We start from the raw sequence: 27,107 nt of genomic DNA, 5'->3' as shown, positions 1-27,107 counted from the left end.
AACTGCCCTACTGTCTTTTTGTCTCCCAATAATTGTTCAGCGAAGTCTGTCTTTCTGTACCTCCTGAGTGTCAATAAGGAAGTGTTCCGCCGCTTTGGCAAAGACTTTGTTGAGGAGGGGCTCATTGTCTACCGGGGAATCGACCACTGGAGGGTCCCGATTAATAGGAGAGTCTATGGAATACATGTTCATCTCCTGGTCTGCGTCTGGGTCCTCATCGTCCCCATAATAAAGTTCATCTGTGTCCTCATCAATAATTTGAAGGTCAGATGTTTCCACAAATGAAAGATCGTCCTGGTCTTCTGGATCTATTTTAGGGTCATATAGATCTATAACTCTGCCCTGTGTGGGGACATCAGACCGAGCCCTCCTAGCAGGGGGTTGAGAGGCAGAGGGTTGAGAGCCAGAAGGGTCTGAGGTGGGAGGAGTGGATTGAAAACTTTGAAGGTAATCTGGATTTTTTTCGAAGAAATTCGACACAAAGGTCATTCTTCGCATAACTATCGATATCTTGGCAAGACCATTCCTTTGAACTTGGGATTACAATGTTGGGAATACCCATATCTTCATTAGTAGGAGGTATAAGCTTTGGCCTAGAGTCCTTAGGTTTCTCTATGGGCTTGGACAAAATTCCCTTTTGTAAAGACCTGTCCCTAGTAGGACTCTTAGAGGATTTTTTATGGTGTTTTTCCCCCACCCTGGGGCCGAGAAGTGTGCAATAAATTTTTTGGGGCCTGATATCTTACCAGATGAACGTCGAACTTCAAGTGTGGGGGCTAAGGCTTTGTTCGCGGACGATCGACCTTCGGAAGGTGTTTTTCGTGCGACACCCTTGCCGTCTTTCGACATCTTAGCCCTGTCGTCCGGCGATCTTGAACGAGATTGCCCAGAGGACCGGGACTCAGTGGATCGTTCACAGGGTGTCGAACCTTGTCGAGTATTCCACTCATCTGTCGAATGGCGACTGGGGCTTACGGGGTCGGGGGCCTGCGCTTGAGTAGCCAAAGTTACTCTGGTGCACTTGCCGTCCGAAAGTACGGCGTCGCTGCCATCGCTGAAGGCTCACTCTACCTCCATTGCCTCTAGTTGCCTGGCGTAGTGGACCCAGCGCTTAGTGGAACGGTCCTTCAACGTCTTAGGCTTGAAGAGCCTGCACGCTCGACAAGACGCTTCAAAGTGGTCTCTCGGTAGACACAAGTTGCAAAATAAATGTTTGTCTACCCAGGGGAATTCACGGATACACTGAAGGAAAACTGAAAATGGAGTGTTTTCCATAATTCTGGGTGGAGGAGATGGCAGCCGGGTGAAGAAAGTGTAGGAAGGGGAGAATATGCATTCTAAAATGGCCTCCTAACAATGGCCTCCCCCGTCTCTGGGCCGAGGCCCGGGGCGGCCTTACAAAGCCGTACGGTCCGTCGCGATGGTCTCCGACAGTTAGTATTCTTTCTCTTTCTTCGGCATGGTGTTACGGCAGTCGATGAAAGGATATAATTATACAAAGTCAATGGCTTATCGCCAAAAGGAACTCCGCCATATGCGTCCGGCTAGCATGGCGGAAAAAACCCATCTGAGGCACCTCGATGCGTGAGGGATCATGGGTACAGTGGACGTCACACTAGGGATAGAATTACTGGCACGCCCCGTCAACGTCCCTTTTCGAGTTTCGAAAACAACAACTGTAATACTCTGCAACTTCCACTAGATGTCGGCCTATGCACAGCATGTGATCTAAGCAGATTCCACAAGCCTCAGAAAAATATATATATATATAAAAAAGAGAGAAGGATTGGATTGGTCTTTTTTATGTAAGGTGTAGATGTTTTTGTATCATTTATTTAAGAATGAGTCACTGTGTACAAATAATTTTAGCAGATACTACTTAATGGAACACACATAATGAAACAACCAAAATGATCACATAATCAAGTAGTAATGTAAAATCATGATACATTCATGGCAGAGATAGTAAATTAAATAAAGGGGTTTCTATTTTTCTGAGAATGGGAATCCCCCACCCACACCTCAGATACGTTCTGTGCTTTGGCTTAATAGGCACATGGAAGTAGGCACCCTGACGGTCAAGTGCTGCAGTTAGATGGCCTGGAGAATCTGGACTAAGGTGACCATCTTTAATTTGTCCTTGCACAGGTAAAAATGAACGCACTGCGGATCCATGATGGAACAGGAGTTCCTGCCATTCTTGCGGATGAGAAAATACACTGGGATGTAATGGGGTGCTTTCTCTTATGCAGAACAAATACCCAGATTGTTTCTCTTTAAGCAACAGGTCCTACGGTTTTGTCACTCTCAAACCGGGGTGTGTCAACTAAGGAAAATAGAACTCAACGCTGTTTTTGCCTTTGGGTTCAAACAGCACAGATTCCCCTACCTTGCTCCGAGGCCAGCACCAGCTTGACAGATCTCTTGACCAAGAGAAGACTGATCTCCTCAAGAGGAGAGTTTCGAGGAGGACGGGGGAGTGGAAGAGTGTGAAGGAGGTGAACACTAAGTAGGAGGTTGGAGAGAGATAGACTGAAGGAAAGGAGAAGGAGGTGCAAGACAATGAGGTGGTTGAGGAGAAACATCCGAAGAAGTGAGGTAGCAGGAGGGAGAGCTAAAGAGGAAGAAGAGTAAGGAGAGGAGTGTACTGAGGAGGAGTGTACTGAGGCAGAGGTTGGAGATGACATTAAGGGTGAGGTGGAGGAGTCTATTTAGGAGAAAGTTGAAAGTGACAAAGGAGGGAAGCAGGAGGAGGCTGTTCAGGAGTCAGAGGTGGCAGATGGGTGGAAGAAGAGGAGGAATGTAGTAAGAAGGAAATCGGAGGAGACAATTAGAAGGAAGAGAACGCCTGGGGAAGTAAGAAAGGAGTAGACATACTCGAAGACCGAACAATGTGAGTGGAGGAGGGGTGGAGTTCCGAGCAAATGGTGAAGCAGAGGAGGCAGCAGTGTGAGACAGGAGAAGAAATAAAATGAGGTATCGGTAAATTCACCCTAGCCATGAGGCCGGCATCCCATCAAGGAGGAAGACTATGACCTAGTGTTAGAGACTAGAACTAAAACCATCAGAGTTGAAGGCACCCTGACCCAAACACATATGGCCAGTTACTTGGAGGAAGCTTTGTGGCTTCTCTGTGTCATTCAGCCCTATATTTTGCTGTTTTCCTGGCCAAGTGTGCAAGTACACACAGAGCCCTGAGACTCAGGAGCAGGGTCTTCCGTGGAGTCGAGGACAAGAAACAGAGGGACCTGAATCCATACAACAAAGTGCCGACAAAAAAAAAGAATTGTGGGAATTTACAAACCCCCCAGGCTGTTAAAGACTGAGAAGAAAGTACATCCCTCTATGGAATCCCTGTAGTGAGAATTACGAAACCCCAAGACTTTTGTTGTTGAAGCTAGATTCTTCGTTAAACCCACAGACTGTTCTGTTTGAATCCCAGGGCGAAGACATTGTGCTTTTCAGTTACGTTTTCCTTAGTTGGCTCACCCCAGATTGAGGATGACAAAACCTCAGGACTTGTTACTTACGGAGAAGCCATCTGTTTTGTTTGCCCAAGAGAAAACACTGTTAAATCCCAATGCTAATGACAAGAGGAAAGGTCCCTGGCACTGAAATGGTTGTGAGGAACTTATTTTGGCCAACAAATTAACTACCCTTAGTAAACCTTCATCTAATCCATATCTGTGGCTGTCTGACATTGGTCCTGCTTGTTTTCTGTGACAAAATATAACCTTATAAAGTGAATTTAAAGATGGCACTAGAATGAACCAACCTGATTGAGGACTTAGTGATAGTTTCCCTTGTAGCTTCTTATTTTCTTCATGTAAATGCATGAACTACAAAGGACAAATCAAAAGTTATATATATTTAGAGTATGTCCATACATAAAAATATATATATTAAATGTATTTATTTTTTTTAACTTGGTTTTATTTGCATTTGTAAAGCGAACAAGACATTTCAATAAAACAGCGATTACAAGTGTAAGCCACTACAATGTCAACAATCTAGGTCTCTTCCCCACCCCTCCCCAACTCCCTCCTCCCCCTGTACCAACCCCTACACTACCCCCTCCCTCCACACACCACCCTCAGCCCTCCTTCTAACCCCAAACGTGTTCAGTGGTGTAGGCCCCCAGTGTCTCGGAGGCTATAAGGAACAAGTTACTTTCCTGCAACTGTTGTACTCCAGCATGGGTCTGGCATGGATTCACATGCTCATGAATATTCCCAGTCGTCAGGCTGGGAATCCTCGGTAAAGAAAAAATCAGTTTCACTTTTGTTTCTGAACTGTCTTTCTCCTAATAACCAATCACTGGTCCCTGGAGCATACTGCCCCCAGTCAATGACTGCCCTCTCCCTAAGCCCCTCCTCAGGCAGCCATCTTCAGATTTGGTAGCACGTAAAGTGGCAGTAGGACCAAGAGAAGAGCCGCAGAGGGGTAGGTGGGAGGGTTTGCATGTGAATCCATGCCAGACCCGTGCTGGAGAACAACAGTTACAGGTAAGTAACTTGTTCCTTCTCCAGCATGGGGTCTGGCATGGATTCACATGCTCATGAATACAAGAATACATAGCCGTGCACACATGCATAACCACCGGAGGTGGCAAGGCTCAACATTAAGCATTTCAACAACTCAACATTAAGCATCTCTTACCTCCTCACCAGGCTCACCTTCAAGGGAACAGGTTGCGCAGCACTGCTTGGCCGACTCGGGATTCCTCCCTGGAATCCTGGTCGACGCAGTAGAATTTTGTGAAGGTGTGCGTCGACCTCCACGTAGCAGCCCTGCAGATGTCCAGCAGGGGCACACCAGACAGGAACGCCGTAGCTGCATCGATCGCTCTCGGTTTGCCAACCAGTGACAGTGCATGATGCAGCCAGAAAGCCACCTGGAAATGGAAGCCTTGGAGAGGGCCTTCCCTTGGTTCACAGAGCCAAAGTTCACAAACAGCTGTGATATCTTCCGAAAACTCTTCATGCGGTCCACATAGAACTTCAGCGTTCTAGCCACATCCAGCGAGTACAAAGTCCTCTCAGCCGGCGACGGGAAGAAAGCAGGTAACACCAAGGGCTCGTTCAGATGGAAGTCTGACGGCACCTTGGGCATAAAAGGAGGGGTGCGTTCTGAGCATGATCCTCGTTGCGTGGAAAGTCAAATACGGAGGCTTAAAGGAGAGGGCCTGGATCACTCCCACTCGTCGTACAGAGCTGATGGCCACCAGGAAAGCCGTCTTCCACAACATGAATTTCAGAGGTGCTGAATGCAGAGGCTCGAACGGAGGACGCATGAGCCTAGTCAGCACCACATCGAGCTCCCACGCCAGGGCCAGAGTCTACACCGGCGGGAACGAGCAGAAAAGTCCTTTCATTAACTCCATAACTAGGCGATGTGACCACAGCGACGATCGTCCGGGAGTTCTCGTGTAGCGGGAGATAGCCGCCAGATGGATCTTGATAGAGGCGTGCGCCAGCCCCGCCTTGGCCAGCGACAGCAAGTACGGCAGCACTAGAGGGGCCGTAATCTGTGGACGGTTTATCTTCTGTGCACGGCACCAGACAGTGAACCTCTTCCATTTATGTCAGTAGCAATTGAGCATTGAAGAATCCCTGGCCTTGGCAAGTACCTCCTTGCAGTCCGCCGGGATCTCGTATCCTCCAAACTCTAGCGATGCAGGAGCCAGGCCTGCAGGTTCAGTGACCCTGGGTCGTGGTGCAGAATCACGCCTCCTTCCCTGGCGAGATCTGCGTCCTCCGGAAGCTTGACTGGAGGGGACGCCGACATGTCCAGAAGTTCCGGGTACCATATGTGACCATATCTGCCTCAGCCACGCCGGTGCAACAAGGATCATCCTGCACCGGGACCGTCTGAGTTGACTAATGAGTCGCAGAAGCAACGGCGGGAACGCATAGAGAAACAGGCCGCCCCAGGGGAATGAAAACGCATCCCCCATGTTCCCCCATTGGGGAAACCGGCTGGCGAACCTCCGGCACTTGGTGTTCGTCGCCGTCGCAAACAGGTCGATCTGGGGATTGCCCCATTGTCGAAACAGTAGGTCCACCTGGTCCTGCCGAAGTTTACACTCGTGGCAAGAGCGCAGCTCCCTGCTGATTGAGTCAGCGACAGTGTTCTTCACTCCTGCCAGAAGAAAGGGTACCAGGAACATAATCTGGGCGACGGCCCAGTGCCATACGTCCTGCGCTTCCTTGGAGAGAGCTGGTGATCTGATGCCCCCCCTGCTTCCGTATGTAGAACATTGTGGTGGTGTTGTCGGTGAAGACCTGTACCACCTTGCCCTTGAGGGACGGCAGGAATGACTTGAGGGCCCAAAACACGGCTCGGAGCTCCAGGACGTTGATGTGCAATGATCTCTCCTCTGGGAGCCACATGCCTCTTGCGTGGAGATTTCCAGTATGTGCGCTGCATCCCTCCAGGGAGGCGTCCGTCGTCACAGTCTCTTGATGCGCTGGGGTCTGTTTCTTTCTTCCTTTGGCAGTCTTTCGTTCCGCTTGTTTTCTTGCTTTCACTTCGTCCTTAGTCTTTCCTCCTTCTTATGCCTCCTCGGCCTTCCCTCTGCTGTTTGCTTACCTTTCCTCCGACCCTTCCTCTGGTTCTCCACTTCTTACCTTATCCTTTTCTTCCTTGGTGTCCCTTCCATCTTTCTCCCTCTGGCTCGCTCCAGCTGTCGTCCTTGCATTCTGGGTTTCCTCTTCTTCGAAACCCCGGAGTACCAGCAATCTGCATACCACTCCTACTTCACCTCGCATCACGTGATCCGAAGTGTGCTCACAAGTTTCTTCACCTACTCAGAAGTTGAACATACCTGGAGTCTATCCAAATCTGGAAGCCACCATTTTCCCGGAGTCTACACCTACCTGCAGTTCAACGTATAGTTCCCCGACAAAAATACTCAACTATTAGAGAGGTTTTTTTAAGCATCTGTTTTTTTCCTCTCTCCTAGGCTTCTTCGGGAAGGGGCCCCTTGCATTCCTGTTCCATCAGGGAGACAGGGTGGCTTCTTACTGCAGAAGGCCTTTTCTCTTCACTAAAAGGAAAACATCAAGGAGAAAGGGGCGAAGACACGAGTCATCATCGGAAGATTCAGGTGAGGAGGGAGGGGGTCAGGATCAATATAGTTCTGGTTCTGAGGTATCCTGTGGTGAATTTGACAATCTTGACATCGACGTAATGTCTCGTTGAGGGCGATCTTGTCCTCGAAGATTCCCACTGCTTGCATCCAACGGGAGTTGAGGAACTCCTGCAGCGGCCGCATCCGCAGCCTGCACAGCCGAACGAGATAGATGCATGACGACATCATGCCGAGTAGGGGCTTGATGGACCTCACCCTGGCAACTTCCATTGTCAACAGCCGTTGTACCTTGCCCAGGATGTCTTTTATTCTTTCCTCCGACGGTGCAGCAAGGCATGCCACCGTGTTGAGTTTCGCTCCCAGGAACTGAGTGTCCTGCGATGGCTCCAAGCAGGACCATGCATAGTTTATCCAGAACCCCAGGTCCGTGAGCAGGCGGACGGTCCTCGCTGTGTGCCCGACAGCGAGTTCCCTTGACTTTGCTCCAATGAGCGAATTGTCCATGTAGAGGCAAACGTGGATCCCCTGCAGGCTCAGCCGCGCTGCCACCAGTGCCAGGCACTTGTTGAAGACCCTTGGAGCCGACTTCAGTCTAAAGGGGAGGGCCTTGAATTGGTAGTGCCGCCCTTGGACCACAAAACGCAGAAACTTCCGATGCCCCTTGTGTATGGGGATGTGGAAGTAGGCATTCTCCAAGTCCAACGACGACAGGAAGTCTCCCTCCTCCAGCTGTTCCAGTACATGCTGATGGGTGACCATCCGGAACTACTGGGATTTTATGTATTTGTTGAGGCGGCAGAGATCTAAGATGGGCCGCCAACCGCTGGTCTTCTTTCGGACGAGGAAGTACCGTAAGTACACTCCAGAGCCCCAGAGCCTCTCGTGAACGAGCTATATGGCGCCCTCTCTCAGCATTGCTCATACCTCTAGAAGTAGCTGTGGAATGTGATTTTCTTTCCTGGCCACTGTTAGGCAGAATCCTATGCAGTTCTCTTAGGGAGCACTACAGAAGATTAGGATTACAGGTATATGCAATAAATCCCCTTTAGTATCAGTCTGTACCACAAAGGTTTAGTTGGTAACTGTGGCTGAGCAGTCAGAATTATCTCAAGATGGACATGAGCAGGATTCAGGGTGTACACAATAGGACTACAGTACTATGGAACAAGGGAACACTGACCAGAGCTTTGTATCAAAAAGAATATATTTATTTTACACACTCTTAACAACACACAAATCACTATCATTAAAGCAAGTTAAAACAGTCAAGAAAAGTATACAAAGCTCCCTAATTAAATTGTCGACAAGTTTGAGCAAGAATGAAAACTGAGCAAAATGGCATTTCAACAATATATAAACGGGAAGGAAAGGTGGTTATAAGAGTTTAGGTGCACCAACACATTTCTTTATGAAAAGCAATCTAGAGAAGGCAGTTGTAACTGAAATGGCCAGAGTCAATAGGCCTGTGCCAGAGTCAATGGTACAGGGCAATGTGCCCAGGATCAAACTGTTCTAGTAGCTGCAGTCAAGTCTTTGCTTAACAGTTTGAAAAGGAGGGTGCAGAAGGTAAAAAGATAATGTCAGACGAAGGGGGCGGCCAACCCAGAAGGTAAGTAAAGGATTAAAAACACCATTAGCAGTACCCAATGAGACGGGAGGCCTGGCGGAACAATGTACCTTAAAAGTGGATGAGGCTCCTGCGGCGGCAGTGGTTCCTGGCAGTTCCTGCAGTTCGGGAGATCCAGCAGAGGAAGAGAGGCTCTCGTCGTGGAGGAAGGTTCGAGTCACTGCACTGCCCTGGGAAGTACCCGGCCGCGGTGATGCCAAAACGGAATAAAAGGTACGCTCCTTTAAATTACGGTCGTGGTGGAGGGGTGCCTGGCTATCCGGACTCCAAGTGCTTGGCACTGGCAATTCGACGAAGGCAGATCCTGGAAGGCGCTTGGCGAACTGGTTGGCCCCACCAGGTCAAGCAAAGAAGGCTCTTGCAAGTGAAGATCTTCTCTGGTCATTGGAGAAAAGTGGTGAGGATCTGCAGCAGGGCTTCACCTGTGGTTCAGTCATTGCAGATGTCTTCGGCTTCTCTCCTCTTCGGGTTTCTTGGGTGCAGTGGCGATGTCTGTCTTCCAGTCCGCAGGTCCCTGCTTTTATGCAGAAAAACCCCCATTCATACAGCCTAGCTGTCACTCTCACCTCACAGCGGGGTGGTTATCCTGGTGGAATAACCTCACCCAGCCTATCAGGGTAGAGTGCCTATTCCCCCTCCCACACATCCTGTCTACCCCAGACTCACTGGCGCCTAAAGGAGGGCTCCTGTCCAGAAGCCCGCCAAAAGGACGAACAAAGGGTCCGACCTTGGTTTGGATTACAGAGAAAGACACGAGAAAGAAATATTATTAAAGATCTGGCAAAAAAAAAAAACACCAGAGTAAAGTTAATAATAAAATGATCCGGCGGTATGTTAAAGGCTGTCATAAAAAGTGGTAGCCTCGAGCAATGGGAAAATTCCATAGGAAAATATTTGCGGTCGAATATTAATGGTAGTAACCACTGCCACCAGCCAGAAACTTTGGAGAGAGGGACTGGACAGTACCCCCTCGAAAATGACCACCAGGGAAAAACTATTAACCCTTCCCAGTACCTCCATAGTAAGATAGTGTGTACTGGTTTTGTTCATCACTATTGACTAGCAAAGTCAATGGTAACTTTGCATGCCCTGGGAGACAGTAGTCAGTCCCAGGGTATGAAGTCTAGGTTTGGGGGTCACTATGACACCCCTGTGTTACTGCACTGAGGGTGCCATGTAACACACATATAAAAAGATGATACCTATGGAGTGAGAAAAACTCCATAGCCCATAAGCACAAACATAGGCTGAAACACATATCAAAATACAACTAAGAGTGGGAAAGAGTCTCTCTCTTAGTAGGAGTAAAAAAATAAACCCCTGAAATCCAGCAAAGCTGCTGGGGGACTCTATAGGTAAGGGAAATTAGCTTTATAAGAGAACACTATAACCCTAACACTAACATTCGCACCCCCAGACTAAGGGACAGGAGAATCTAATCCACTCCTGGAGGAGTCTCCTACCTCTAGTCGGTTAGAAACATCCTAGAGAGACCATCAGCATTTTGGTGGTAACATCCTGACCTGTGCTCAATGGTAAAATCAAACCCTTGGAGGCAGATATACCATCTTAATACTTTTGGGTTCTCTTTTATTTGCATCAACCATCTCAAGGGTTGGTGGTCAGTCTGAATAATAAAAGTAGAACCATACAAATATGGTCTAAACTTCTTCAGAGACAACACAATGGCAAAACATTCTCTCTCAATGGTTGCCCACCTTGTTTCTGGTTCCTTCAGTTTCCTACTGATGAAAGAAATGGGGTGCTCCCTACCTTTCACATCCAGTTGACTAAGGACTGCACCTATACCTGTATTGGAAGCATCTGTTTGCACAATGAAGGGTTGGTGGTGGTCAGGAGCTCTTAGAACTGGAGCTTGACAAAGGGCTCTTTTCAGGTTTTCAAAGGCCTGATTGCACTCCTCATTCAATTTGACCTTTTTAGGGAATTTTGGAGAGGATATCACATTCAGTGGAGAAGCTATGGTCCCATAGTTTTCTATGAAATTCCTGTAGTACCCATTGAGGCCTAAAAAGGCTCTCACCTGGGTTTGAGTAGAAGGGGTTGTCCAATATTGCACAGCTTCCTATCTTGCTGGGCAATGGCCTTATTTCACCACCTCCTACCTCATGACCAAGGTAGACCACTTTACTCTGACCAATTTGACATTTGCTTGCCTTTATGGTCAACTGGGCCTGCTCAAGAGCCTGCAAAACATATCCTAGGTGGTCAACATGTTCTTTCCAAGTAGGGCTGAACACTGCAATGTTATCCAAGTATGCCATGCAGAAGCCCTCCATCCCATTCAGAACCTGGTCAACCATCCTTTGGAATGTAGCAGGTGCATTCTTTAGTCCAAAAGGCATAACCTTAAATTAGTATAAGCCAGCTGGGGTAGATGCAGTTTTCTCCTTGGCATGGCCTGTCAAGGATATTTGCCAATAGCCTGACGTGAGATCAAATGTGCTGAGGTTCTTGGCTTAATCAAGTCTATCCACCAGCTCATCTGTCCTTGGCAAAGGATGGGCATCAGTCTTAGTGACTGCATTTAGAGCTCTATAGTCCACACAGAATCTCAACTCCTTGGATCCTGTCTTTGGTACTAACACAACTGGGCTAGACCATGGACTAGTAGAGGGCTCTATTACCCCGAGATAAAGCATCTTGTTGGCCTCTCCTTTGATGTGGGTTCTTAGATTCTCTGACATTCTGTAACCCCTGCTTTTGACATGTAAACAGTCACCAGTGTTGATATCATGCTGGCCCCAAGGGATCAAGCCTGGTGCCAGTGAAAATAGGGGGGCACATTAATTCAACAAAACTTTGCACCACTCCTGTTGTTCAGAAGTCAGATTAGAAGAGAGATTTAACTCCTATTTTCTCATCTAAAGGTTCGCCTCTGACAAGGTCAGGCAGAGGTTCACTCCCCTCCTCCTCTTGAGCTGAAGCTAGAAGCAAAGCTCCCAGTTCTGGTCTCGAGACATAAGCCTTTAAACGGTTGTTGTGAAAGACTCCTGGAGCCTCCTTAGGATTGCCTAAATCCACCAGATAGTTCACCTCTCCAGGTTTTCCCACAACATTGAAGGGTCCTAACCACTTGTCCTGGAAGGCCCTCTGCCTTGTTGGCACCATAACAAGAACTAGCTGGTCTTGCGTGAACTCAACCATGTTGGCCTTCTGGTCATGCCAATGCTTAACCAGAGCCTGACCTGCTTTCAAGTTGTCACTTGCTTCAGCCATCATGTGTGACATTCGCCTCCGGAGTCCTATCACATAGTCAGTCACTCTGACTGGCTTGGGGGAAGGAGCACTCTCCAACCCCTCCTTAATCAGGGCCAATGGACCTCTGACTGGATGGCCAAAGAGAGGTTCAAAGGGACTGTAACCCACTCCTTCCTGAGGGACTTCTCTATATGCAAAGAGAAGGCATGGCAGTAGAAGATCCCACTTTCTTTTAAGGGGGTCTTCTAAAGCTCCTATCATGCTCTTCATGGTTCTGTTGAACCTTTCTACCAATCCATTTGTCTGAGGGTAGTGTGCTGTTGAGAAATTGTAGGTATCTCCACAGTTTTTCCACATGGCCTTCATGTAGTGGGACGCAAAATGTGACCCCCTGTCGGATATTACCTCCTTAGGAAACCCAACCCTCGTAAAAAAAATACCAAGGAGGGCCTTAGCCACAGCCTGGGCTGCCACAGTCCTCATAGGAATAGTTTCAGGGTAGCTAGTAGCATGGTCTACTACAACAAGTATAAACCTGCTACCTGAAGAGGTTGGAGGGACAAGAGGACCGACAATGTTGATTCCTACCCTCTCAAATGGTACTTCCACCACAGGGAGAGGCACTAAAGGTGCCATGCTCTTGGAGCCATTCTTACCAGAAGTTTGGCAGGTGTGGCAACTCTTGCAATACTTATCTACCTCAGCCCCCATTTTAGGCCAATAAAAGTAGAGAGAGCCTTTCCTTGGTCTTCTTGAAACTCAAGTGACCAGCCAAAGGTATCTCATGGGCTAGTTGCAAGAATTGGAGTCTGTTCTCTTGGGGCACTACAAGTCTTTTGTAGTCTCCAGGGGTTGACTCGGTCGGTTCACTGTAGAAGAGGCCATCTTCCCAATGCAACCTATACTTCTCAGGATCTTGCCCTTCAAGCTGAGAAGCTGCCTGGTGGCGAAGACCTTCCAGAGTTGGACATTCTCTTTGCCCCCTACTGAAGTCTGCCCTATTGGGCCCACCTTCTGCCAGTTAAGAGTGCAGCTCAGGGTGGTCCAAAGGGTCCAGATCTCCAATAAGATCCTGGCCTTCTACTAGATCTGAATCCTCAGGATCTAGTTCAACCACACAGGGTTGTACCTCACTCTCAGCCTCAGCTGGAGGAGGAGTCACAGGTGTGACTTTGGACAACCTAGGGGATGTCCTTGTTGGAACACAGGAGTGCTTGCTGCTGGTTTCTTCTTAGAAGTCTTGGGTTTCCCCTTTGCTTCTGGTTGCATAGAAATAGCAGTTAGTAACTCCAGTGGAGTAGGAGTGATTTCTTGTTCTATCATCTCCTCAGGAGAGCCCCTCGAGGTCCTCTCCCTTGGAGGTCTGGTGAGCTCCTGTAATCTTTTACTGGGAGGTCTGGGAGTACTTGACACTACACCAAGATCTTTAAGGTCGTTTCCCAACAGAACCCTTCCAGGTACTTCAGAATGCACACTAACAGGTATCCTTACAGTCATTTCATTGCACTGAACGAGAACTGGTAACTGGGGAAGCATCTGCACAGGCCCTCCAGCTAACTTGGTGAGGCGTTTGGGTGCCTCAACAACATCCTCCACCTTGAAAAAAGATTTGTCCACCACAGTTATGCTGGCTCTAGTGTCTCTAATGTCAGGGGTCTCCTGACCATTCACTAGGACACTGTCCTTATAATACTCTTTTGTATTATTTGGGATAGAATTATAGACATCTAAATTCTGTTGTTCCCACAACCCCAAGGACACTAAAGAAACACTAGCCGAGACTCTGATGGGGTCTTCAGCTAGTAGTTGAAAGTTTCCCCTGGCCATTTGTACTTCCTCCTCAGGAGCGAAGGCTAAGGAGACAGTGTGGAACCCTGAAGGTTTACCCTTACATCTGGGATCCCCTTTCACATGATCAGCTGAACCACAAACATAACATTTTCCAAATGTCTTTATGAATGGTGGCTTGTTCTGACCTCCTTCTGGTCAGAGACCAGAAGGTACACTAGCCTGATTCGGTTTCCCTTGTGGCTTACCCTTAGAGTTTTGTTTGTGGCCCTCTTTGGAATTGGAATTATTAGAATTCTCTGTGTTGTCTTTCTTAGGCTGCTTTCCCTCATCCTTTTTCTGAGTGACCCCAGAATCCTTGTGAGTAGCCCAGTTGGCAACCCACATGTCAGCAGCTTTAGCTAGTTTCTTGGAATCTATTTCCTTTGAATCAGCCAAGTACTGTCTGAGCTCAGGAGAGCAGGCATCATAGATAGACTCCAACATGGCAAGATTTTTCATTCTTTCATAAGTGTTCACTCTGTAACCTGTAATCCATCCCTCTAAATTTTTCAAACACTCACTCACCCAGGTAGCCAAGGGGTACCATCATGCTTTTTGAGGGTGCTAAACCTCTTAAGGCACAGGGAAGGGGTCTTCCCAAATCTAGCAATTAAAGCTAGCTTCACACATTCATAGTCCATCCTATCCACCTCCCCGAACTCCATTACCACATCAGATGCAAAAGGGGGGAGCCTAGAGAATAACTAGGGAAGCAACTGATTTCCTGGAGCCCATGATTGTACTCAAACATAGCTAACCAATCTAACACATCTAACTTAGGTTCATACATACCCACAATCTCTTTACGCATCTGGGGTCTCTTTGGACTGGAAGATCTAGAGGATCCGGGGAGAGAAGAATTTTCCAAAGACAATTTCTTCATCTCCAACTCATGATTGAGCTCCATTTCTCTGAGCCTTCGTTCTTGGTGCTTCTGTTCAGATTGGGCCTTAATTCTTTTGAATTCAAGTCTCATTTTTTCTAGTGAGATAAACTCAGGACTTAATGTGGGACCTGACAATTGTCCAGTAGAAAAAGCTTGAGGCCTTTGAGCAGGCAGAGGGCCAGTGGGGGCTACATTGTTAGCCTCCTCTTCCTCATCTGCTTCAACAATCTCATCATCAACCATTGTCATCCTCAATATTTCCTACAGTTACTGGAGGAGTAGGCACTACAGCCCCATTATCCAGACTTTGTTTCTCCACCAATCTTTGAATCAACTCGGATTTCTTGCCTTTGGCAGGAAGACTTTTCTGTCTGCACAGATCCCTTAAATAATCAGCAGTATTTACAAGGAGGGTGTCCTAGCTATAGCTTTCCATACTTGACTTTTTAAAAATAAACTTTTTAGTGATTGTAAAGCCTTGTGGTTAATTGAACCAAGGTACTAGCAGCACCCTAAAATGTAAATCCAATACTTTATCCTCACTGCTGTACACCAGTGTTAGGCAGAATCCTATGCAGTTCCCTTAGGGAGCACTACCGAAGATTAGGACTACAGGTATATGCAATACATCCCCTTTGGTATTAGTCTGTACCACAAAGATTTAGTTGGTAGCTGTGGCTGAGCAGTCAGACCTATCTCAAGAGGGAGATGAGCAGTATTCAGGGTTTACACAATAGGACTACAGTACTATGGAACAAGGAAACACTGACCAAACCTTTGTATCAAAAAGAATATATTTATTTTACACACTCTTAACTCAACACAAATCACTATCATTAAAGCAAGTTAAAACAGTCAAGAAAAGTATACACAACTCCCTAATTAAATTGTAGACAAGTTTGAGCAAGAGTGAACACTAAGCAAAATGGCAGTGTAAACCAAGCAGAAATAGCACTCTAACAATTTCTTCAGAGGGAGGGAAAGGTCAAGTTATACAGGGTTAGACTCCTAAACACACCAGCAACACTTCCCAATTGGATTGTGAACAGGTTAGGCAAGGTAGTACTTTAGCATAAGCAATACTTGGGGGGAAAACCAAGCAAAATGGCACTTCAACAATATATAAAGGGGAAGGAAAGGTGCTTCTAAGAGTTAAGTTGCACCAACACATTTCTTTATGAAAAGCAATCTAGAGAAGGCAATTGTAACTGAAATAGCCAGAGCCAATAGGCCTGTGCCAGAGTCAATGGTACAGGGCAATGTGCCCAGGATGAAATGGTTCTAGTAGCTGCAGTCAAGTCTTTGCTTAACTGTTTGAAAAGGAGGGTGCAGAAGGTAAAATGATAATGTTAGACGAAGGGGGCGACCAACCCAGAAGGTAAGTAAAGGATTTAAAACACCTTTAGCAGTACCCAACGAAACGGGAGGCCTGGCGGAACAATGTACCTTAAAAGTGGATGAGGCTCCTGCGGCGGCGGTGGTGCCTGGCAGTTCCTGCAGTTCGGGAGATCCAGCAGAGGAAGAGAGGTTCTCATCGTGGAGGAAGGTCCGAGTCACTGCACTGCCCAGGGAAGAAGCCGGCCGCGGCGATGCCAAAACAGAATAAAAGGTGCGCTCCTTTAAATCGCGGTCGAGGTGGACAGGTGCCTGGCTATCCAGTCTCCTAGTGCTTGGCACTGGCGATTCGACCAAGACAGGTCCTGGAAGGCGATTGGCGAACTGGTTGGCCCCACCTGCTCAAGGGAAGAAGGCTCTTGCAGGTGAAGATCTTCTCTGGTCGTTGGAGAAAAGTGGTGAGGATCTGCAGCAGGGCTTCACCAGTGGTTCAGTCGTTGCAGATGTCTTCGGCTTCTCACCTCTTTGGGTTTCTTAGGTGCAGTGGCGACGTCCGTCTTCCAGTCCGCACGTCCCTGCTTTTATGCATAAAACCCCCCATTCATACAGCCTAGCTGTCACTCATACAGCGGGGTGGTTATCCTGGCGGGATAACCCCCCCAGCCTATCAGGATAGAGTGCAACTTGGGTTGCTTAGGCAACCCTGTCCAGGGTGCCTATTCCCCCTCCCACACATCCTGCTGTCTACCCCTGACTCACTGGCACCTAAAGGAGGGCTTCTGTCCAGAAGCCCGCCAAAAGGACGAACAAAGGGCCCCGACCTCGGTTTGGATTACAGAGAAAGACACGAGAAAGAAATATTATTAAAGATCTGGCAAAAAAAAAAAAAACACCCGAGTAAAGTTAATAATAAAATGATCCGGCGGTATGTTAAAGGCTGTCATAAAAAAAGTGGTAGCCTAGTGCAATGGGAAAATCCCATAGGAAATGATTTGCGGGCGAATATTAATGGTAGTAACCACTGCCACCAGCCAGAAACTTTGGAGAGGGACTGGACAGTACCCCCTCGAAAATGAACACCAGGGAAAAATGATTAACCCTTCCCAGTACCTCCATAGTAAGATGGTGTGTACTGGTTTTGTTCATAACTATTGACTAGCAAAGTCAATGGTAACTTGGCATGCCCTGGGAGACAGTAGTCAGTCCCAGGGTATGGAGTCTATGTTTGGGGGTCACTATGATACCCCTGTGTTACTGCACTGAGGGTGCTGTGTAACACATATGTAAAAAGATGATACCTATGGAGTGAGAAAAACTCCATAGCCCATAAGCACAAAAATAGGCTGAAACACATATCAAAATACAACTAAGAGTGGGAAAAGGAGTCTCACTTAGTAGGAGTAAAAAAAATAACCCCCTGAAATCCAGCAAAGCTGCTGGGGGCCTCTATAGGTAAGGGAAATTAGCCTTAAGAGAATTCTCCCCAACAGCCACAGGTGGAAAATGGGGACACTTACTTTAGAACTTCAGGGTGTGTCCGTGGGCCAGAGCATCCAGCACCCAAAGGTCGGTGGAGATGGACTTCCACACGCCGATGAAGTTCGCTAGCGGGCCTCCCACCGGGGTGCTCGGGTGGGGGCCCGACATCACGGCCCATTCAGTCCTGCTTCACCAAGGCCTTACCACCTTGGGCCCCTTGGCGACAACAACGACAATGTCCTCTGGCCTTGCTGCGGCCTCTGTAGGCTTCCTGGGACAAAGAGCGGGCTGCTTGACGGTAAGAAGAGCTGCTGCCGAATCCTTTGGTGGCACCCTGGGACTTGCCTCCGGTGGACCAAAAGGACGGCCGTCGTTTCTGGAGAGTGCCCAAGGCACAGACCATCTCGGTGTCTGCCTTGGTGGCCTGCAGTGACTCATCCACTGTCTTCCCAAACAAGTTGTCCCCGTCGAAGGGCATGTCCAGTACCCTCGTCTGTACATCCTGATGGAAGTCGGTGGCCCAGAGCCAGCCACGCCGGCGAAGGAAAACGCTGTTGCCCATCTGGCGGAAGCCAGTGTCAGCGATGTCCGTGGCCACTGTGATGGCATGGTCAGAAGCTACCTCTCCTTCTTGCAAGATTTCAAGGGCCTCTGCCCTCTTGTCGTCCGAGAGGAAGTCCAGGAGGGGGGCGATTTTAAACCACAGCTCCCTATTGTAGTTGGCCGCCTTAATGGTCGTTGCCGCCAACGAGTTGAGCTGATGTCCCATGGCATCCATCTTCTTCGCCTCTCTGTCCGGTGGGGAAGTAGAAGTCGATGTCGTCGAACCCTGCCGATTTCTTCCTGGCCGCCTGTTGGGGTGGCCGGCTAGGGGAGGGGGAGGGCAGCTATGATACTGACAAGTTGGGGGCTTTCAGGGGGATGGGAGGGGTGCGGTTTGCCAAAAAGGTAATCTTGGGCGCAGTCATGTTCTGTATAATTGAGTTATAGCAGAATAATCAGCTGGACGGAAACAAGGTAGGAGGAGGGGTTCCGATCCGGGATTGGCCTCACATCAGTGGGATGCTGGGGCCGATTAAATGCATTACGTGGAATGTCAGGGGGCTAAATTGCCCGTCTAAGAGTCATAGGGTTCTACTTTATTTACAGCGGCATCAGGTGGGAGTAGCGTTCCTGCAGGAAAATCATTTGACGTCAGATGTCGAGTCCAGGTTTGGGAAAAGCTGGGGATGCCATTCTTCTTTTTCTCCTCAATCGTCGTATGCGAGAGGGGTATGCATTTTAATCCATAGCACTATAGGATTCAGTCTGATTAGCACAACTAAAGATCAGGATGGGAGGGGTTTGATAGTGCAGGGGAAGATTGAGGGCAGAGTGTAAACATTCATAAGCTACTATGGTCTGACCCACAACACCATTGGGACCTTGGAGCGGTTAGACCTTGGAGGTTCAGGAGTGAATCCCTGACAGGCACCCGGTTCCATTTTTCTGTCTGGCACACTTGGAACATTTTCCGAATCACTGTCACTTGACACTTTGAAAAATGTATATTTTTGCCTCAGAAACTAGCATGATACGTGGAGTGCTAATCTCGTCAGACAATAACTCCTAAAGCTGTCAGAAAGCAAACAGCTAGGCTTTCCTTTGCCTCCTCTAAATCGACCCTGAAAAATCCTTTTTGAACACTGCCTCGAAGGCTCCCCATTCCGAGCCAGTGTCTCGTCAATTGCACTCACAGAGGAGGGCAAGAACCTTGATAAGCGGAAGAAATATCCCCATTCCCAGGAGTGAGTCATTCTCTTGTCAAATTCATGTGTAAACCTCCCGCAAGCAACCCAGAAAATTACATGCCGAGTCAGACAGAGGCCGTGCAGCCAGTAAAGGAGAGGACACTGCCTACCTTCGTCACCTCCTCCTTGACAACCGACCAGGAACCCGAGGCTGTGAAGGCTCCGGGCTCTGACGCTCCTCTGAAAGAGAGCTCTGAAAAACAATGCTCTGGCATGCAAAAGAGCTTGAACTCAACAGGGAGTCTGGCGAGCTAATGTCTTTGGGTCCGGCACTGCACCGTTCAACACCTACTTCCACTTTAGTGCTGGTACCCTTGGCACCAGAACACTCTGATCCTTCCCTCTCAGTGCCTCCCATTAGGGAGCAATTATCTTAACAGCCGGTGTCCTCACCTCCATCAGTGCCGATATTCCCAAAGCGTTTCAAAACCGAATTATGGTATAGATCAATGTTTCTGCAAGGAATCTGGAACAACCTTGTTTAGAAGAATCTGGGAGAGGTTGCATGGCTGCTGTTACAGTGACAAGTAGGAGAGGGGCACCAGATTGTCCCCATCGCAATAGTGTGGGCCGCACTCATCTTTTTTAAGCCACTCAGTCGCTATACTCCAACACTTGCTGGGTCATCTCTGGGCCCGGGCACTCACTACATCTGGACAGGTGGCAGAGCCCTCCTGCCACCTAGTGCAGGGCTCCAGACCTGGTGATGTCCACAGCATTCGTTATCTGAAATGGGTTCCAGGACACACTGGTCGTCACCATTTATCATATTACGCTTGCCAGCATCCCCAGTGAACTTCGTGCAGCGCCCATGCCTGGATGTCTCTGAAATTTTGCACTTTTCCCCGGTGGGCCTTGCTACTGAACGTTGTGGTGACCTGTTCCTCCCCCTACCACTTGGCATTGGAATACAGCCTGGAAGGCACCAATAGACAGGGGATGGGGGCAGGCGGAGACCGCTGCAGTGACATGGGCCCCTCACTGAATATCCGCTCTTTGCCCCCTTACCTGTGGTGACCTGAACAGGATCTAACTGGGCTACAGACCGTATCCCTAGCCACTTAGGGAATACCGGATCACTCCTCTGTATAAGGGGGCTCCCATCTGCTTCTGATCTCCTGGCTTTAGAACAAATATATTCCATCTTACCTGCAGACAGTGCATCACTGGACACTGTGCTTCACCCCTACTTTTGCGACACATCATGGTTTAAGGACTCTCTGACACGTTAAGCTGATATGCACTCTTTGGAGACCCCCGATTTGAACTGGGTTTATTGGCAGCGCTCGGACCTCCTAAGACCTCGACACATATACCACGGTCAAAGACAAACTAAAGAAGCTTCCTGTGGATGGGGGCATGGAAGTATGCATCCTCTAGGTCCAACATCATCAAGAAGTCCCCTTCCTCCAGTTGGCCGAACACGTGCTGCAACGTGACCATCCTACATTTTTGGGACTTTAGGTATTTGTTCAGATGACGTAGGTCCAGGAGGTGTCTCCAACCCCTTGTCTTTCTGACCAGAAAGTATCTGGAATAGGCTCCGGAGCCCCGGAACCGTTGGGGAATGAGCTCCATCGCACCTGGCTCGTACTTCGTCTAGGAGCGGAGGGATGTGCTGCTCCTGACGATGAACTAGTGGAATACGAGGGCACCTGTGCTGAAACTCCAAGGCGTGTCCCTGAGCGAGAGCATCCAGCAACCATCTAATAAAAAATAATAATTTTGCATTTATATAGCGCTACAAACCTTCAGGTATCGGAGCGCTGCTTATTATTACCCACGGTGTGTGGTGCTCATTTATCGACCTCGGAAGGATGAAAGGCTGAGTTTGGCCCTGCCGGGATTCGAACCTGCGTCAGCAGGCTCTGCACGGATGTCAAAGCAAGCGCTCTACTCGCTGTGCCACTTGACCGACTGTTGGTGGTGATCTTCCACGCACTGATGAACCTCGTCAGCTGGCCTCCCTCTGGGGTGCACGCATGGGGGCCCGACGTCTTGGCTGGTTCAGGCTTGCTAGGGGCCGGCGCCTGCCCTGCCCTATGTTGACACTACCGTAGGCCTGGGAGTGACCCCTTTAGGCTTCCTGCATGAAGGATCAGGGAGGTTGCCTGTACCATGTGGAATATCCTTTGGATGATCTGCTCGACTTTCCCCTGGAGGAGCAAAAAGATGAAGAGCGATGCAACTGCAGAGTGCCATTGGAATGCGCTGTCTCTGTGTCCGTCTTTATGGCTTGAAGGGATTAGTCGACCACCTTCCCGAACAGGCTTTCTCCATCGAAAGGCATGTCCAGCACCTTTGCATGAATGTCCTGGCGAAAGTTAATGGCCTTCAACCATCCCTGCTGACTAAGGCAAACCCGTGTCGGCAATGTCCACTGCCACCGTAATGGCATGGTCAGAAGTCAACTCCCCTTCCTGGAAGAGGGCGAGAGCCTCTGTTTTCTTGTCGTCGGGAAGGAATTCCAGGAGAGGGACCCGCTTGTACCAGAGCTCCTGGTCGTAGCGCGACAAGATAGCCTGAGCATTAGCCACTCTGATCGTGGATGCCGCTGTGTAGATGACTCTTACCCATGGCATCCATTTTCTTCCCCTCGTTGTCCGGGGGACCGATGATGCAGAGGCTGGATTAGCTGAACGTTTTCTTGTGGCGGCCAACACTGCCGAGTCCGGCAATGGTTGTGACCTTAAGCACTTGGGTGAGAAGTCCGGCAACCTGTACTTCTTCTCCTACCCGTCTCGTTTGGGGGAGCCGTGGATGGGTTTTTCATGGGGCCAGGTCTTCTTCCCAAATGTCATCCAAAAAGGGTATTGACAAGATTTTCTTCCTCTTGGACTATCGTCACTGGTATAGGAAACCCTCCTTTTTGGTTTCCTCAGGCACCAGTTGGAACAGTTTGGATGCCCTTGACAGCATCGAGTGGAATGATCCTACCTCGTCTGGTGGAGAGCCTCTATGAGGAGCGTCCATTTGCGGCGATTCGTTTTCCGCCGGGACGAATTCCTCATCTTCGTAGGTTCCCGTGGACATCGTGACAGTTGCCGTACCAGTGGAGGAGGTTGATGCGGTGGCGTCGGGTGACGCTTTCTCTTCTTACGTGGAGGCTGGCCAGGGGCCTGCGGTCCAACAGGTGCTGGTGTTGGAGGCAACCTTTGCTGGATCTCTGTCACTAGGGTGTGGAGAGTTGACACGATGTCCATGGATAGGTCTATTGGCTGGGGAGTGAATGATGGAGTGCTGGGCCCTGCGCCTCCTTCCTCCTTGTGGCCTGTATGGATGGACGCTTGGTCGTCATCCGTGGAGTAGATGTCCATTGGCTGATGGTATGGAACTTTGGAAGGCTGCTTTGGGGCCTCCTTGACACCCCCTTTTTTCCTCCCTCCTGAGGGCTGGGCACCGGGATATTAACCAGTGCCTCCAAATCCTCCCCCGCCCCCCCTGGGGTGCTCACAGCCTTTGCTGCGGCCTCGGTGGCTGGGTCGTGCCTGGGACGCAGGGACACACTCTGTGCTGTAGGGACCACCCTTGCTGGGTCGGTACCTGCCGCCATAATAGTCTTTGCACAGGACGTCGACAAAGCAGTCAACAGGGTCTTTGGCTGTGCCGGGTGAGTCTGCTGTGAGGCTCTCTTCTCTTCCTCTGGCCTTTGTTTCTCCGACGTGTCCGCTAGAGGGGCTTCCTTTTTGAGGAGGAACCAGTTGGCAGGCTGGCTAAGGTGGTGGATGGCGATCGTGGTTTAGCTGACCTGAGACCCGCATCAGCAGCAAAACCAGCTGAATCGGCATTGCGGTTCTTGGCCTTCTCTTGGACCCCCACGGATGTGGCGTCCTCAAAGGACTTCGACGAACCCTTAGAGGGAGACCACTCCATGACCAACCCCGGTCTTGGGTGAGGCATGGGCCTGCTCGGAGGAGGGGTCAGGGGCCTTGCTCGACTTGCCTCATATACCGGTCGGTCTTCGTTTTCTTCAAGAAACTCATGCATATCTCGCACCCATCCTCGTTGTGGTCTGGGTGCAGGCAGACCACCCAGTACAGACACTTCTGATGCTTGTCCTCCACGAACATGTTCCTTAGCCCGCATTGGGCACATGGTCTGAAGAGGGTCCTTCCCTTCTTTTTCTCCTCGGTCATGGTCAGAGTGCGCGAAGTAGAAGGGGAGGAGGCAGTGCTGTACATGGGATCAAAACAATAACAAGAAGTGCGGCCAGCAGGTGCAAGGGTAAGTGCAGACAGTAGTTGTCCAAAATTGCAGGTAGGGGGACTGTAGGGTTACAGATACAAACCCAAGTTCCAGGGGTGCCGGTAGGCAGTGCAGATGTTTAACTGGGCAGGCAGGGACCAGGGCCCGGAATCAGAGGGTACCCAGGTGACCGGTGTAGTATCAGACAGGAAATCAGCAGGGAAGAGGAAGAGAGAAGGCAGAAACAAAGAGGAAGGTCTTGAGGTGCTTCCACAACCGGAGATGGTTCTGCTGAAGTTTCAGAGAGACAGGGAGGCTGTTCCAGAGGGAGATCCCAGCCGAAGAAAGATATATCACCAACTTGTTGCTTGGAGAAGCGACGGACTCTGAGGGAGTTGGAGGAGCGAAGAGCTTGAGTAGGAAGGTATTTACGAAGAGAGAGTTGGAGGTATTGAGGCCCCAGAAGGCCTTGTGGACAATGCAGAGGGTCTTGAACTTAATCCTTGTAGCCACTGGGAGCCAATGTAGAGATTTTAGTGCTGTAGAGATACGATTCCTGTGCTTGAGGCCAAGGACAAGTCTTGCAGTCCTGTTCTGGATGAGTTGCGGAGAGTAGAAGCATGTAGATTTAGAAAGAGGCTGTTGCAGTAGTCCAGCCTAGTCCGGTCATTATCTGGCTCAATATCCTGGCCTCTTTCGCCCAGACACATGCCCCAGACATAACACTTAAAGGCTTCCCACAAAACCCCATGGGATTCTACTGTATTACTGTTGGTGGGGAAAAAGGGCTGTATGCCTACACGCAACTCGTCGAGGAAGACCGCATCCTTTAGAGCTTCAGACTTAAACTGCCAATTTGCCACCCTCACAGCCACCCCAGGAATGAGGCACTCCAGCGTCACCAACGACTGATCCAAAAGTGTTCTTGGTAAAGTTTCACAGGTCTCCAGGTGCATCCCCGATTGGCTGGTCTAAAAGGTCTATTCAGGAAGCAGAGTGGTGCACCCATGAGTGGAATGTGTATTCTCGCAAAGTGGGGTGCTGCGTCCGCCATACATCTATCAAGCCATATATTGTGCAAATGTCCCGGACCTTCCGGCTGGCTTTGGATTGGCAGTTTGACCCACTAGTGGACCTGTCAAGACCATCATCTAAAGCAGTGTTAAAGCCTCCCCCTCAGAAAATCAAGGAATCAGCTGTCTGGGGTAAGTGGGATGCCACCCAGTCAAAGAAATCTTGTGTCGTCAGTATTCGGGGTGTACGTGTTTATGAGAGATCTTCAGCCCTTCAATGTAGCTGGTCAGCAGCAGCACCCTACCCTCCTGGTCTTTGGTGACGTCTGAGAGGCAAAACCTAAGGGGAGCTATGGATCAGTATAGCCACCCCCCCTTGCGTAAGAGGAGTACGATGAAAAATATATATGGCACTCACATTGCACCGTGCATTTGCTTTCATCCTGACCTATCAAATGGGTCTCCTGGAGAAATGCCATCTTTATATCATGTCGCCTCATATATAGGAGAACCTTCCTAACCTTGTCTGGGCAGTAACCTCCCTCCCTCACCCCGACCCTCCCCTTATATTCAGCGGTGATCATCTTAAAGCTCTTCACCTTACCTTACCTCCCCTCACCGTTAGGAGCCATTCATGGTGTTGTAACACTGATACCAGTCTCTGTTGAGTGGGCAACCCTGCAATGGTTAGCTGGTCCTCCTCTGCAGGGCCCCATAGGCAGTTGTATACAAGCGGACACGCACAGACAAAGAAAACCCCCTATCCTCCCTGCCGAACAACAACCCCAACTCGTTTGGAACTCCCCCAACATCCCCTCTCCCCAAAACAACATTGGTGGAGCAAACCAAGGGGCCTCCCGCCTCCACCCAGCATCAATCCTTCATAAGAAACCGTTGCTCCCGGCAAAGAGCCACCCCCTAGAATGGATCTCCGTGTGGGCACACCTGGCCCAAACAGTACCTTCATACAAGGCATCCACCAGGATTGTCCATGTATCAGGCCACCACTGCTGGTCCAGACAGTTAATCACTCATAATAATCCCAGCTTCATCTGCCCATCTCAGGGGTGAAGATGGCTCCAAGCCTCGGCACCAGATGCAGTGCCTACTCCCCTGCCCCCACAAATCAATACCAGAGCTCTCCCCAGAGTGTGCACTTTCATGCAGTCCTTACATACGGCCAGCTCCGCCCCCCCCCTCTGTAGCATTAGGTCTGGTTTTGGGAAGGTCCCGCCTATTCATGATAAGGACTGTGAGGCGACCAGTCTTGCTTGGACCCTTCTTAGGAAGGCCATCTAAAAGCCTACTGGCCTCCTGTGGGGCTACAGAAATGTGTGCCCTCCTGGCATACTGGATCCGAAGCTTAGCCGGGAACATCGTCGCATATCTGCTGTCCAGATCGTGGAGCCTGCGTTTCACTCCTTCAAAGGTTTTCCTCGCTGCCTGCGCGGATACTTCGAAATTTAGGAAAATCTGTATGCGGTCCCCATCGAAGGTAAGTTCCCCCTGGTCTCTGGACATTCGGAGAATCGCGTCCCAGTCTCTGTAAATTGAGGATTTTCACAATTATGGGGCATAGTGGTGCCCCCGGGACAGGGAGCAATGCTGCAATCATGTGGGCTTCCTGTGAGTTTGTCCTTCCCGAAGAGTGATACACATAGATTTTCCACAAAGGCTATCATGTGGCCCATCCCTTGCTGCTCCTGGAACCCCTACCAGGTGTATGTTATCACGTCTCGCCTGGCCCTCCAAGTCTTCATTTTTGGCCGTAATAGTCACCAGGGCCGCCAGTCTAGTCTAGTCGGGACCAATGCTACTGCTTCTTCCAGGCCAGAAATTCTGTTCTCTGCCTCATCAAGTGTAAGGGAGAATTCTCAGAAATGGCTGATTTCCCTTACCTAATGAGTTCCTCAGCAGCTTTGCTGCATTTCTAGGATTTATTTTTTCTCACCTGTTTAGAGTGTGAGCCTTTTTCCCACTCTTACATGTGCTTTGCCATGTGTGTTTTTACCATTTTGTGTGTTCTTGGGCTCTGGAGCCTCACCTACTCAATGAGCAGCACTTTTTATGTGTGTTACACAGCACCTTCAGTGCAGTGACACAGGGTTGTCTGAGACTCCCCACTGACTCATTTTTTCTGGGGATGACTACTGTCCCCCAGAAACATATTAAGTTGCCATTAACTTTATGTAGTCACTTTAAACCACAGACCCAGTACACCTCATCTTACATGGAGTATAGTAAAGGGTTAACTCTTATCCCTTTTTGTCTGTGCCTATTGGAGCCTTGTTTCACTCCCTTAACATTAAGACTAGGCTGGTGGCAGTGGTAACTACCGTAACGTTTCTACCACGATTATCTTATATAAACGTGGTAATGTTTTAGGCTTTTATATTAGCCTCGAACATAAACCCGCTTGACCAAATACATTTTATTTTTGTTCCGGCTGGGTTTATTCGGTATTTCTTTTTGTTAAAGTCTTTCTCATGTTTTTCTATGCGCGCCAAACCCGGGACGATTCCTTTGTTCGCTGTCTTTTCGCGCGCTTCTGCACAGAAGCCCTCCTTAAGGCTCCTGAAAGTCTAGGCAGGCAGGATGTGAGGGAGGGGTCTTCGGACCCCTGCCATGGGTTCCCTTGGTAACCCAA

At 49.3% G+C, this 27,107-nt stretch overlaps 1 protein-coding gene across 3 annotated transcripts in view; it reads right to left on the bottom strand.

Moving 5' to 3' along the window:
- Nucleotides 1–27,107, bottom strand: part of TUT7 (terminal uridylyl transferase 7) — a 2,420,963-nt gene that overhangs the window by 111,196 nt on the left and 2,282,660 nt on the right. For 2 of the 3 annotated variants that reach the window (XM_069625717.1, XM_069625719.1), the window contains one exon: nt 3,776–3,839. The exons of the other annotated variant lie outside the window; for it this stretch is intronic. In XM_069625717.1, the coding sequence (XP_069481818.1) occupies nt 3,776–3,839 (64 nt within the window). The remainder of the gene's footprint in view (nt 1–3,775; nt 3,840–27,107) is intronic. 3 annotated transcript variants of the gene reach the window in all.

This window comes from Ambystoma mexicanum, chromosome 6p (genome assembly GCF_040938575.1).
Source record: "Ambystoma mexicanum isolate Mex_15411 chromosome 6p, UKY_AmexF1_1, whole genome shotgun sequence".
In the NCBI taxonomy this organism is placed as follows: Eukaryota; Metazoa; Chordata; class Amphibia; order Caudata; family Ambystomatidae; genus Ambystoma; species Ambystoma mexicanum.
The sequence above is the reverse complement of the archived record's forward strand: the minus strand, read 5'-3'. Positions and strand labels throughout refer to the sequence as shown.